Here is a 14,453-nt window from a genome sequence, read left to right on the forward strand (position 1 = left end):
TCCCTCATCGCCCTCCGGTAGCGGACGGCCTCCTCCTCCATGATTCTCCCCCAACCGAGGAGGACATCTACCAGAGTAACCTCCTGTTCCATACCCGGCGTTTGCTCCTGCACACACTGCTTGGTCCTATTTGGGTGGGATCTTGTTCTGTATAGGTTTGTGTTGGTGAACCTTTAGACTTCACGTATCGTTTTGTTGTTTTGTTGTTGGTGTAAAGTACTCATTAAAAGATGTACGCCTATCACGCTGCGCCTTGGTCTGCCTCTTACAACGATCGTGACACAGTGTTTGGGATTACCAGTAGCCTATGGGTTTCGACAGCAGTTGTTAGCCTACACAAAATAGTTATTACCAAATAAATAAATGTCAATTGAATCAACAACAACAACAAAAAAGACAATATAATGCTATAATCACATACATTTTGCTTGAAAGTTGAATATAATTAAAATAATCAACCAAATAATTAAAAAAAAACATATATATTTATTAATGTATGTGCTTCTTAATGAGTTGAGGTTGACAAATCAAACCTCTTCTTATCCCTAACCATACTTACTTCAAAGCATTTTGTCTCAAGGTAAGAAGAGTGATGCAACTTTCATTTGACCACATTGATCTATAGGCTTGATGAGATACCACTTACACTTAAAACACCCAGAAATAAATGAAAAAAAAAGATTTGTTCATAGAGTATTTGTAGAGTGTGTTGCCTGAATCCAAGTGAGACAGGGGGTCTTCAGCTTCATACACACAACTCGCCTCCACAAACAAATCAGCAAAACAGTCAATCTACCCACTCTAAAGTAATCAATATATACACATGCAAATAACCACATCTAAAAGTTGTATGATGCAAAACCTTGATGTGTGATGCGGGGATGATGTCTGATGTCACGTTGACACAGCACCGGGGCTCGTGGGTAGAGGGTGAGGGGGAGAGTGGATGAGAGGGGGGGTGGGTGAGAGAGTGGTCCTCTGACATCATTCTACCTCTTATATGCTAAGGGAATGAAGCCCACTGCTCTTCACTTCATTCACTCTATCTAAAACCAAGAGGACACAGGCAGACACTGTCACTGACAGGAAGAAGAGAAGACAAGGACAAACAGACTGAGTACACTCCTTCTCCACCTCTGACTTCTCTGTCTCTCTCTCTTTCTGCATTTGACCCCTAACCCTATGGACTTGGGTCCTGCTTAGCTAGGTGTATTCAGAGTGTGGGATTTGTACGAAGATGCAGGCACAGTTGGCGTGTGTGCTTCTCCTCTGTTTGACGTGTGGCATATTATGTTCAGGTAAGCACGGGCATCCTTTGACATACTTTCCTTTTGATGTTAATTAATTTGCTACCTTACTGGGTATTATATTGGTTGCATTATCAAATGATTAGGTTGGATTTTAACTTGATAGAACAGGAAATAGTCTCAGAGACCAGGGACTAACGGAATTCCTCTAATCTGAAACATACTTTTGCATCAGGTGGATTTCATCATGCACACTTTAGTTAACTTATCCATTCACATCCATTGATTAGCCAGACATTCCTATCAAGAAGGCATAACTGCAATGAGATATGCTCTTGCATAAAGCGGGTGTCATGTAAATTGACTCAATGTTGTCAGATGATTTGTATTTATATGTTTTGTATGTATTTAGAGCTCATAAATTACATTATTTTATTAAATCATGTTTCTCAGAAATTATACAAAATTAAATTATCCAAAATGTACAACATAAGTTTAGTAAGTTGAAAATCATTTTCTTCAACCTACTGTACTTGATATGTAAAGCTATGTTTCGATTTTATATATATACACACACTACCAGTCAAAAGTTTGGACACACCTACTCATTCAAGGGTTTTTCTTTATTTTTAGTATTTCTACATTGTAGAATAATAGTGAAGACATCAAAACTATGAAAAAACACATATCGAATCATGTAGTAACCAAAAAAGCGTTAAACAAATCGAAATATATTTTATATTTGAGATTCTTCAAATAGCCACCCATTGCCTTGATGACAGCTTTGCACACTCTTGGAATTCTCTCAACCAGCTTCATTAGGTAGTCACCTGGAATGCATTTCAATTAACAGGTGAGCCTTCTTAGAAGTTAATTTGTGGAATTTCTTTCCTTCTTAATGTGTTTGAGCCAATCAGTTTTGTTGTGACAAGGTAGGGGGGGGGGGGGGGGGTATACAGAAGATAGCCCTATTTGGTAAAAGACCAAGTCCATATTATGGCAAGAACAGCTCAAATAAGCAAAGAGAAACGACAGTCCATCATTACTTTAAGACATGAAGGTCAGTCAATACGGAAACTTTCAAGAACTTTGAACGTTTCTTCAAGTGCAGTCGCAAAAACCATCAAGCGCTATGATGAAACTGGCTCTCATGAGGACCACCACAAGAGTGGAAGACCCAGAGTTGCCTCTGCTGCAGAGGATACGGTAATTAGAGTGACCAGCCTCAGAAATTGCAGCCCAGATAAATGCATCACAGAGTTCAAGTCACAGACATATCTCAACATCAACTGTTCAGATGGGACTGTGTGAATCAGGCCTTCATGGTCAAATTGCTGCAAAGAAACCACTACTAAAGGACACCTATAAGAAGAAGAGACCTGCTTGGGCCAAGAAACATGAGCAATGGACATTAGACCGGTGGAAATGTGTTCTTTGTTCTGGAGTCCAAATTTGAGATTTAGGGTTCCAACCGATGTGTCTTTGTGAGACGCGGTGTGGGTGAAGGGATGATCTCCGCATGTGTGGTTCCCACCGTGAAGCATGGAGGAGGAGGTGTTATTGTGTGGGGGTGCTTTGCTGGTGACACTGTCTGTGATTTATTTAGAATTCAAGGCACACTTAACCAGCATGGTTACCACAGCATTCTGCAGCGATACGCCATCCCATCTGGCTTACTGAGACTATCATTTTTATTTATTTTTTTCTTCACCTTTGTTTAACCAGGTAAGCCAGTTGAGAACAAGTTCTCATTTACAACTGCGACCTGGCCAAGACAAAGCAAAGCATTTGTTTTTCAACAGGACAATGAACCAAAACACCTCCAGGCTGTGTAAGGGCTAGTTTACCAAGAAGGAGAGTGATGGAGTGCTGCATCAGATGACCTGGCCTCCATAATCCTCCGACCTCAACCCAATTGAGATGGTTTGGGACGAGTCGGACGGCAGAGTGAAGGAAAAGCAGTCAACAAGTGCTCAGCATATGTGGAAACTCCTTCAAGACTGCTGTAAAAGCATTCCAGGTGAAGCTGGTTGAGAGAATGCCAAGAGTGTGCAAAGCTGTCATCAAGGCAAAGGGTGTCTATTTGAAGAATCTCAAATATAAAATATAGTTTGATTTGTTTAACACTTTTTTGGTTACTACATGATTCCATATGTGTAATTTCATAGTTTTGATGTCTTTACTATTATTCTACAATGTAGAAAATAGTAAAAAATTAAGAAAAACCCTTGAATGAGTAGGTTTGTCCAAACTTTTGACTGGTACTGTATATATATTGAAATATATACTCCATAAATGTAATAATACAATAAATGCATTTTCAACACATTTTTCGTGTGCAAAGTTCTGGTAGGGTAGACCTGCAGAGCTGTGTTGAAAATGCATTTATTGTATTATTGTTTTGTTGCAATGTAATACAATACATTTGTGCTTCAGTGCTCTGTGCATGCTTTTGTTCTAGCTCAGCACAAAGCTAATGTATCCATCTAATTGTTTAATCAATGCCCTAGCCTAGGTGACTCAGGTGTTTTAGTGCTGGGGCAGCCAATTGAAGCTCTCCAGGACAACACATTGTTCGGTTGAGCTTATTAAGCACATAGCTCTGTCATAGAAACAAACTGTTATATAGATGTTGCTGTGGGATGTGGTTGATGGAAAGGGAGGAATCGATCTAGCCGCGCCCAAAAAAGCATTGACTTCCTGGCTTAAGGAGCAAAAGTGATTTGATTCAACATCAAATGTAGTCAACTTCAACATCAAGTTCAACATCTAATCAACATTAAGTTAAACATCTAAGCAAGATTTGGTTATCTGAACTCTGTGACACGCTCCAAAATGGATGTACAAAATGTATTACGTCTTAGCAAGAAAAGCTTTGAGTTGTTTTTGCTTGAGCTTTACTGTCCCGTTTGATGGGTCACAATGGATCAGGCTCTAACAGAACGTTAATAGTCTTTAAAACAGCTCGTTAGAAATAGGCTATGAGGGCTAAATTGGCACCAAACAGATAAATACATTTGGATAAAGCTGTTGTAGACTATGCTAGAAAAACCCAGGTGATAGAATCCACGTTTTTACTGAAATGGTTACTTCAGAATTGGAGCTGTATTTTTTGTTATTATATACCTACCTGTATAATACCTTTATACCTGTACTACGATAAACCTGTATTCTAACGCTTGTTTTGTGTCTATCTGATAGATGTTGACCAGGAACAGCGGGCGATAGAGGAGGAGCTGTTGAGCAGTCTCTTCACTTCAAAGGTACTGTGCTGCTTCCTCTATGCACCTGTCAGATCTGAGGTGTGTGTGTGTGTGTGTGTGCGCGCACGCGCACAGTTAGTGCCCCCGTAGTGCAGGTGCTCTTTCATGGAGGCTGGATATGTAATCATTCTCTCTCTGTTTTTGTTTAAACTTGAATTGGCGCATTGTGGATTCTATTTGTTCATAGTTTCACAGGTTTCTGTGTTAGTGTTAAGATATATGGTCTTTGAGATTAACATAATGTTCCATCTAGAGCAATCAATAATATTCTAGTGCATGAATAAAGCTTTCAAAATCACTTTTTCTAGTCACTTCATCACTTTTCAACTCACAAATGCATACACACTCACGCACATGAATTATAAAGGGTTGAAAAGGAAATCATTCAGGAATAACATAATTGCTTTTTTTATATTACCATTTATCATGCGAGATACTCCGTAGACAGGCAAGAGGAAATTAAGGAGATAGAACTGTAACTAGTGAAGCCTGGAGACTGATTACCTGAGCTAATACCGTTCAGATGGTCCTAACAGCAACATAGCAACACACATTCACACACACGCACATACGCGTGCACAAACACACACTCACATACACTTGCACATGAGCACACAACATACACACATGCGTGAAATGCACATGCACACACACTCTCTCCTCCCCACTCTGTCTGATAAATGAATGGAGATGAGAGGGACACACTGAGACACAATTATGACAAATAACCTATGTGATTTATCGCTTATGATGTTTCAATGGTTTCTTGGGGGGCTGATTGTAAAAATAAGTCGCCAGAAGATTGATAGAGTGCTCTACAGTCGTGTTCAAAAGTTTTGAGAATGACACAAGTATTGGTCTTCACAAAGTTTGCTGCTTCAGTGTTATGATATATTTTTGTTAGATGTTACTATAGTATACTGAAGTATGTTTACAAGTATTCCATAAGTGTCAAAGGCTTTTGTTGACAATTACATTAAGTTTATGCAAAGAGTCAATATTTGCAGTGTTGACTCTTCTTTTTCAAGACCTCTGCAATCCGCCCTGGCATGCTGTCAATTAACTTCTGGGCCACATCCTGACTGATGGCAGCCCATTCTTGCATAATCAATGCTTGGAGTTTGTCCGAATTTGTGGGTTTTTGTTTGTCCACCCGCCTCTTGAGGATCGACCACAAGTTCTCAATGGGATTAAGGTCTGGGGAGTTTCCTGGCCATGGACCCAAAATGTCGATGTTTTGTTCCCGAGCCACTTAGTTATCACTTTTGCCTTATGGCAATGTGCTCCATCATGCTGGAAAAGGCATTGTTCGTCACCAAACTGTTTTTGCATGGTTGGGAGAAGTTGCTCTCGGAGGTTGTGTTGGTACCATTCTTTATTCATGGCTGTGTTCTTAGGCAAAATTGTGAGTGAGCCCACTCCCTTGGCTGAGAAGCAACCCCACACATGAATGGTCTCAGGATGCTTTACTGTTGGCATGACACAGGACTGATGGTAGCGCTCACCTTGTCTTCTCCGGACAAGGTGTTTTCCGGATGCCCCAAACAATCGGAAAGGGGATTCATCCTCAGCAGTCCAATCCCTGTACCTTTTGCAGGATATCAGTCTCTCCCTGATGTTTTACCTGGAGAGAAGTGGCTTCTTTGCTGCCCTTCTTGACACCAGGCCATCCTCCAAAAGTCTTTGCCTCACTGTGCGTGCAGATGCACTCACACCTGCCTGCTGCCATTCCTGAGAAAGCTCTGCACTGGTGGTGCCCCGATCCCGCAGCTGAATCAACTTTAGGAGACGGTCCTGGTGCTTGCTGTACTTTTTTGGGCACCCTGATGCCTTCTTCACAACAATTTAACCTCTCTCCTTGAAGTTCTTGATGATCCGATAAATGGTTGATTTAGGTGCAATCTTACTAGCAGCAATATCCTTGCCTGTGAAGCCCTTTTTGTGCAAAGCAATGATGACGGCACGTGTTTCCTTGCAGGTAACCATGATTAACAGAGGAAGAGCAATGATTTCAAGCACCACCCTCCTTTTAAAGCTTCCAGTCTGTTATTCTAACTCAATCAGCATGACAGAGTGATCTCCAGCCTTGTCCTCGTCAACACTCTCACCTGTGTTAACGAAATAATCACTGACACAATGTCAGCTGGTCCTTTTGTGGCAGGGATGAAATGCAGTGGAAATGTTTTTTGGTGATTAAGTTCATTTTCATGGCAAAGAGGGACTTTGCAATTAATTGCAATTAATCTGATCACTCTTCATGACATTCTGGAGTATATGCAAATTGCCATCATCAAAACTGAGGCAGCAGACTTTGTGAAAATTAGTATTTGTGTCATTCTCAAAACTTTTGACCACGACTGTAGATTAGAAGACACTAGAGAGGCAGTATTGTAGCAGACACTTGTGGCTTTGTCTTTTCCTTTTTCCTTTTACACACAGATTATAAACAGATTATACATGGTTAGGTTTGCTAATGTTGGAATAGGTTGACTGTTGTTTCAATGACACTTGTTTGCAGGCTGTGAAACAACAGTTTTGTTATTTCATAAAGTATCTGTAAGGTAAATTTATAACTGCTGCATGCATATGCCGACACTTGATTTTCTAAATAGAAAATAATGGAATTAGAACATAGACTGATGACTAAATCAATTGGTAAGGTGAGATCAATTACATTTTCCAAGTTCTGGATATACCAGTAGTCATTGTGTTAATAATGGCTGATGTAGAAATCTAGCCAGTGACTAATCTCGCCACCCAGTACTGTCATGAGAGACAAGCCAGTGACAGACAATTCAATAGAAATGTGGACACGGGCCATTTGAAATGGCAGTTAGTCCCTCTCCTCTGGATGCTGGCATTATTGGACTGCTCATTAAAACTATTTTCTGTCCCTCAATAATTAACTGACGATGAGAGAGAACACACTGTCGAAAGAAGGGGCTACATCAAAATGTAATGTGAAATGACCTTTTCACACAATTAAAAGTGTACCTACCTCTCGTCTCACCACTCAGTGTCTTAACAAACTATTAATTTGAAAGTAAACGAGAGCTAATTTGTATTTGAGGGAGGTAGGGTTTTCTAAATGTCAATATTGTAAGGAACTCTCAGGAGTATCCAGCCAGACTAAGACATCCTTTCTGTCTTGTCTCTGGGGGGGTTATCCTCAGTCTGCTCAGTACAATACAATCCACTCTGTGACATTTCTCCCCCATGGCCTCCAAATCCATATATAATATCTAACAACTCTCAACAATGGAGATGTAGAAAATAAAAGTGTTGTCCCTTGCCATCCATAAAGGAAAGCTGATAGGTGAGATGGGGTTTAAAGTGATTTAGAAGCATCAATCTTCTGTTCCTTACAACTCTGTTCATCATTCTCAGTGACACCCGGGAGGGAGTCTGGGCTGTGCAGTGTTAACGAGTCGGCCCACGCACAGGGGCCCCCACGGGCACCGACAGGGGCCTCACACCATCCAACACCACACGCTCAAACTAGATTATGACACAGCAGGCTTGAAGCTAGTTGAGAATAGATCTGACTGATCTATTGCCATGAGAGAATGCAAAGGTGCAAAGGCAATGCACACTTATACACACACACACATGCACACACACACGTATGTCTTTATGTATGTCTTAGTCCTAGTATTTATTTATTTGCTCCTCCCAGATGAAACAGAGCAAGCAGGGCGCCCCCTACTGGCGTGTGTCCCTGGTGAACGTGTGCAGGATGGTGAACAGCCTGATGAACAGCCGGTCATGGAGAGAACAGGAGGAGTATAACACTGAGGAGGAGATGGGGGAGAGGCTGGCCTCCCTTCCTGAGCCACTGGACGAGCTTCTAGACCTGCAGCACATCTGCAAAGTGCTGCAACCCCGAGAGGTGAGGGACACTCACATTTGGATGCATGCATACATACAAACACTGGGACGCACAGAAATGGATGCACACACCGACAGCTACAAAAACATTTGAGTAGAAAATCTGTCATGCATACATATACATTTCAAGTGAGTCACACAAACACACACACAGTAAACAAGCACACGGATAAGCACTCTAGGGCCTAGATTCAATCAGATCAAGCGTTAACTGGCGATAGCAGACACCCGCATAGCAGATGTTTTGGCGGAGTTGGAACTGCGTTGGCACCGTCAAATTTGTGAGCAGCTGCTCTTGCTATCATTGTCATGAAGCCACAACCACCCCACTCATGTTAGATGTTCAAAACGAGAACGTGTAGGCTATATAGAAATAACGACGCTCAAATCGAAAAATCATTAAACTAAATAATGAGGATTTATATCTTCCTAATTGAGGTGTAGATTACATCTCACATTCCAGTGTTCGAACTTGTAAACAAGGCTGGATGGGATTTCTGTTAATGTGACTCCGTGCAGCCAATGGCAATGTCCGTTTTAGGTGTAATGCCAGGAGCCACTTGTGCATTTGACTGCTCTAACACAGTTCCACCTCCGACACCGTCAAAACAACCACTATGCGGATGTTGGCTAAAGTGGATCTGATTGAATCGAGCCCATAGTCTACAGCAGGGATGGGCAACTCCTCGGGAGCGGAGTGGTGTCACACTTTTTCCCCATCCCTAGCAAGCACAGCTGATTAAACTAATTGCATTCTAAACAGAAAATCATGATCAGTTGATTATTGGAGTCAGGTGTGTTAGCTGGGGCAAAAGTGTGACACCAAACAGGCCCCCGACTACTCTACAGGGAGAAGCATCTCATACACACACAAAGACACAAAAATAGGACCACACACATACCACTCACTCACGCTCACCCTTGATGAGCATCCATCCCGGGCCCCTCACAACGGTAAACACACCTTATTAAATGCCTCTCCTCCTCCTCCTTGTCTCTTTTCTCAAGCTTCTCCATCATGTTGGGGCGGTAGGTAGCTTAGTGGTTAAGAGCATTGGGCCAGTAATCAAAAGGTTGCTGGTTCGAATCCCCAAGCCGACTAGGTGAAAAATCTGTTGATGTGCCCTTGAGCAAGGCACTTAACCCTAATTGCTCCTGTAAGTCGCTCTGGATAAGAGCGTCTGCTAAATTACAAAAATTTAATGTTGATGTGCACATTGTCTACTCATCATGGTCGAGGACTCTTTTGCCTGGCTATACAGATTAGTACTTGCTTTATCATGCATGGAAGAACACACTAAACACTTGTTTAAGGGCTCTATTTAAACAGATCTGCTTAAGCCAACCTCGGCATAGTGGTTGTTTTTGGCAGTGTCAGAAGTGGAACTGCGTTAGAGTTGTCAAATCCACAAGCGGCTCCTGTCATTATATATATATAAATACATTGCCATTAGATGCACGGAGTCGCATTACGAGAAATCCAATGCAGCCTTGTTTACAAGTTCGAACACTGGAATGTGAGATGTAATCTACACCTCGATATTATTTCTATATAGCCACTTTCTCGTTCTGAACTTCTAACGCGAGTGGGACAGGTGTGGCTTCATGACAATGATCAAGAGCAGCTGTTCACCGATTTGACAGCTCCAACGCAGTTACACCTCAGACACTGCCAAAACATCAGCGCTTAACAATTGATCTGATTGATCTAGGCCTAACACACAGCTGCATAATGTGCTATATATGGAATATATACTGAACAAAAATATAAACGCAACATGCAACAATTTCAAACATTTTACTGAGTTACAGTTCATATGAGTAAATCAGTCAATTGAAATAAATTCATTAGGCCCTAATCTATGGATTTCACATGACTGGGAATACAGATATGCATCTGTTGGTCAGAGATACCTTAAAAATAATGGACCTCAGGATCTTGTCACAGTATTTTTGTGCATTCAAATTGCCATCGATAAAATGCAATTGTGTTTGTTGTCCGTAGCTTATGCCTGCCCATATCATAACCCCACCGCCACCATGGGGCACTATGTTCACAGCGTTGACATCAGAAAACCGCTCGCACACACAACGCCATACACATGGTCAGCGGTTGTGAGGCCGGTTGGATGTACTCCCAAATTCTCTAAAACGACGTTGGAGGCGGCTTATGGTAGAGAAATTAACATTACATGGTGAACATTCCTGCAGTCAGCATGCCAATTACACTCTCCCTCAAAACTTGAGACATCTGTGGCATTGTGTTGTGTGACAAAACTGCACATTTTAGAGTGGCCTTTTATTGTCACCAGCACAAGGTGCACCTGTGTAATGATCATGCTGTTTAATCAGCTTCTTGATATGCCACACTTGTCAGGTGGATGGATAATCTTTGCAAAGGAGAAATGCTCCCTAACAGGGATGTAAACAAATTTGTGCACAAAATTTGAGGAACATTTCTGGGATATTTTATTTCAGCACATGAAACATGGGACCAACACTTTATATGTTGTGTTTATATTTTTGTTCAATGTATATGGAATAAACTTGTTTTCATGGCATTATGCACCGCGGAAGAGTCTCAGGAGTGGCTTATTCTGTCTTTCTTTACAGATGCTTGACGGCTCTCAAGAGTACTTAGACGCCGATCAAAACAGTGACAACCCGCTCAAAAGGAAATCACCGTATATTTTTAAGAGGCAAGTGAAAAACACCAAAGCACGGAGGCCGTACATATTGAAGCGGAGTTCATTTTACTGACCCACCCCCAGGAAGAGAAAGAAAGACACTATACATTCTGTGGATATGTGACTGTATGTGCTCTCTGTTGTCGCATTATTATTGATGTTTCCTCGGTGTCCTGCCAATACAGATGATATCTCAATCCTGTGTCCATCGCTATAGGTCTCTACTAACATTCTAGGCCTACTCCTACTGCATGAAGTGAGGACTAATGTAAATAAAAGCTAACAAAAGCAGTAAGCAAATGTGTATCTTTTGAGAAGCTTTATATTTGTTATATTAGTGTACACTGCACAATACATTTATTTTCTTTCCAATGTGATTAAACAATACTTATTTCAAAACTGCTGAGATGTGACAAGTCTTTTTTCAAAACTAGCTGTTTATGATAACACACATCAAAATGAGAGCAAGAATTACCTCACTGGTTCCCTTTCAAGTAACCTTTAAATCATCTCAGGGACCAGTCAGCAACGTCCCACGATCCAGAAGTTGAGAAACACTGATCTAGATATTTCCAAGTGGTGGTGAATTGTTTTGATTTTATTTCATTAAACGTCAGGGTGATAGCTACTGTGTGAAATACATGTGAGGCAAATGTTCTGTATAGCCTCTTTAATTAATGTTAAAAGCAATATAATACTGTACCTACAATCAGTGCATCAACACTAAGGCTAGTTCAATTGGCTCTTAAGATCCCCCTCAACATTTGCATAGCACTGACATACTGGAATAAGAATACATTTGGGTTACTTGCGTAACCCTAGTTCTATGAGAATACGAGTGAGATGTGTCACTTATGGGATAAGCCTAGGTGCGTGTCACAAGCTCAAAGTATTGATGTGGAAAATAATCACGATATTTTATTAAAAATTAAAGTTCTTCCAGAGTTTTTGTAGAATCAAGATTGACTTTATTACAATTCAACAAAGTCAGGCTGGTCTGCAGAGTAGCCCCTCTTCTCTATCTCTGCTCCCCATCTACAGTGGGGAGAACAAGTATTTGATACACTGCCGATTTTGCAGGTTTTCCTACTTACAAAGCATGTAGAGGTCTGTACTTTTTATCATAGGTACACTTCAACTGTGAGAGAATTTAAAACAAAAATCCAGAAAATCACATTGTATGATTTTTAAGTAATTAATTTGCATTTTATTGCATGACATAAGTATTTGATCACCTACCAACCAGTAAGAATTCCGGCTCTCACAGACCTGTTAGTTTTTCTTTAAGAAGCCCTCCTGTTCTCCACTCATTACCTGTATTAACTGCACCTGTTTGAACTCGTTACCTGTATAAAAGACACCTGTCCACACACTCAATCAAACAGACTCCAACCTCTCCACAATGGCCAAGACCAGAGAGCTGTGTAAGGACATCAGGGATAAAATTGTAGACCTGCACAAGGCTGGGATGGGCTACAGGACAATAGGCAAGCAGCTTGGTGAGAAGGCAACAACTGTTGGCACAATTATTAGAAAATGGAAGAAGTCCAAGATGACGGTCAATCACCCTCGGTCTGGGGCTCCATATAAGATCTCACCCCGTGGGGCATCAATGATCATGAGGAAGGTGAGGGATCAGCCCAGAACTACACGGCAGGACCTGGTCAATGACCTGAAGAGAGCTGGGACCACAGTCTCAAAGAAAACCATTAGTAACACACTACGCCGTCATGGATAAAGATCCTGCAGCGCACGCAAGGTCCCCCTGCTCAAGCCAGCGCATGTCCAGGCCCGTCTGAAGTTTGCCAATGACCATCTGGATGATCCAGAGGAGGAATGGGAGAAGGTCATGTGGTCTGATGAGACAAAAATAGAGCTTTGTGGTCTAAACTCCACTCGCCGTGTTTGGAGGAAGAAGAAGGATGAGTACAACCCCAAGAACACCATCCCAACCTTGAAGCATGGAGGTGGAAACATCATTCTTTGGGGATGCTTTTCTGCAAAGGGGACAGGACGGCTGCACCGTATTGAGGGGAAGATGGATGGGGCCATGTATCGCAAGATCTTGGCCAACAACCTCCTTCCCTCAGTAAGAGCATTGAAGATTCTGTTGTAGCCGGCCGCGACCGGGAGACCCATGGGGCGGCGCACAATTGGCCCAGCGTCGTCCAGGGTAGGGGAGGGAATGGCCGGCAGGGATGTAGCTCAGTTGGTAGAGCATGGCGTTTGCAACGCCAGGGTTGTGGGTTTGATTCCCACGGGGGGCTAGTATGAATAAAAATAAAAATAAAAAATAATGTATGCACTCACTAACTGTAAGTCGCTCTGGATAAGAGCGTCTGCTAAATGACGTAAATGTAAATGTAAATGTAAAGATGGGTCGTGGCTGGGTCTTCCAGCATGACAACGACCCGAAACACACAGCCAGGGCAACTAAGGAGTGGCTCCGTATGAAGCATCTCAAGGTCCTGGAGTGGCCTAGCCAGTCTCCAGATCTGAACCCAATAGAAAATATTTGGAGGGAGCTGAAAGTCCGTATGGCCCAGCGACAGCCCCGAAACCTGAAGGATCTGGAGAAGGTCTGTATGGAGGAGTGGGCCAAAATCCCTGCTGCAGTGTGTGCAAACCTGGTCAAGACCTACCGGAAACGTATGATCTCTGTAATTGCAAACAAAGGTTTCTATACCAAATATTAAGTTCTGCTTTTCTGATGTATCAAATACTTATGTCATGCAATAAAATGCAAATTAATTACTTAAAAATCATACAATGTGATTTTCTGGATTTTTGTTTTAAATTCTCTCACAGTTGAAGTGTACCTATGATAAAAAGTACAGACCTCTACATGCTTTGTAAGTAGGAAAACCTGCAAAATCGGCTGTGTATCAAATACTTGTTCTCCCCACTGTATATAGTCCCAATCTCATCCCTTCTAGCTCAAAACCCCTCCCTCTTCAGTTTCCCGCTCTCTATCGCTCCGCCCACTTCCTTTGTCTATGATGGCGGCTAAATTCAACTTTTATTCAGTTCAGAATCAATATAAATACAATAAACTCTGTTCAACCCCAGCTCTCCCGAGCTTGACCTGAAGATTGATTGTTGGACATGACAGGTTCACTGAGGAGAGATGCATTAGGCAAAAGTCTGATTTCAGTCTCTGATAAGGTAAGACAGCCATGGATTAGGTAAGAGCGAGCAATTCGACCATAGGTCAGATCCCCATTTCACACATACACAAGCCCAGTGAAAGGAACCATTCTTAGTTCTTGCCTAGCAACAGAGACGTCCGTGATTTAACTTTGTTTAGCACATAGTTCACTAAACAATCACCATCATATCCCTCCATTGTGGGACTCACTGTCCCACAA

The 14,453-nt window shown here is 41.8% G+C and overlaps 1 protein-coding gene across 1 annotated transcript; it reads left to right on the plus strand.

Moving 5' to 3' along the window:
• Window positions 1-1,237: 1,237 nt before the first annotated feature.
• On the plus strand, window positions 1,238-11,158 carry LOC311136947 (neurotensin/neuromedin N-like; the record flags this gene model as incomplete). The annotated part of the gene is made up of 4 exons (XM_084171276.1): window positions 1,238-1,298; window positions 4,449-4,510; window positions 8,196-8,399; window positions 11,012-11,158. 4 exons carry the CDS (start codon window positions 1,238-1,240, stop codon window positions 11,156-11,158), a joined length of 474 nt encoding a protein of 157 aa, XP_084027402.1.
• Window positions 11,159-14,453: the final 3,295 nt, after the last annotated feature.

Source organism: Coregonus lavaretus (genome assembly GCF_964263955.1).
Source record: "Coregonus lavaretus genome assembly, chromosome: 11".
NCBI lineage: Eukaryota > Metazoa > Chordata > Actinopteri > Salmoniformes > Salmonidae > Coregonus > Coregonus lavaretus.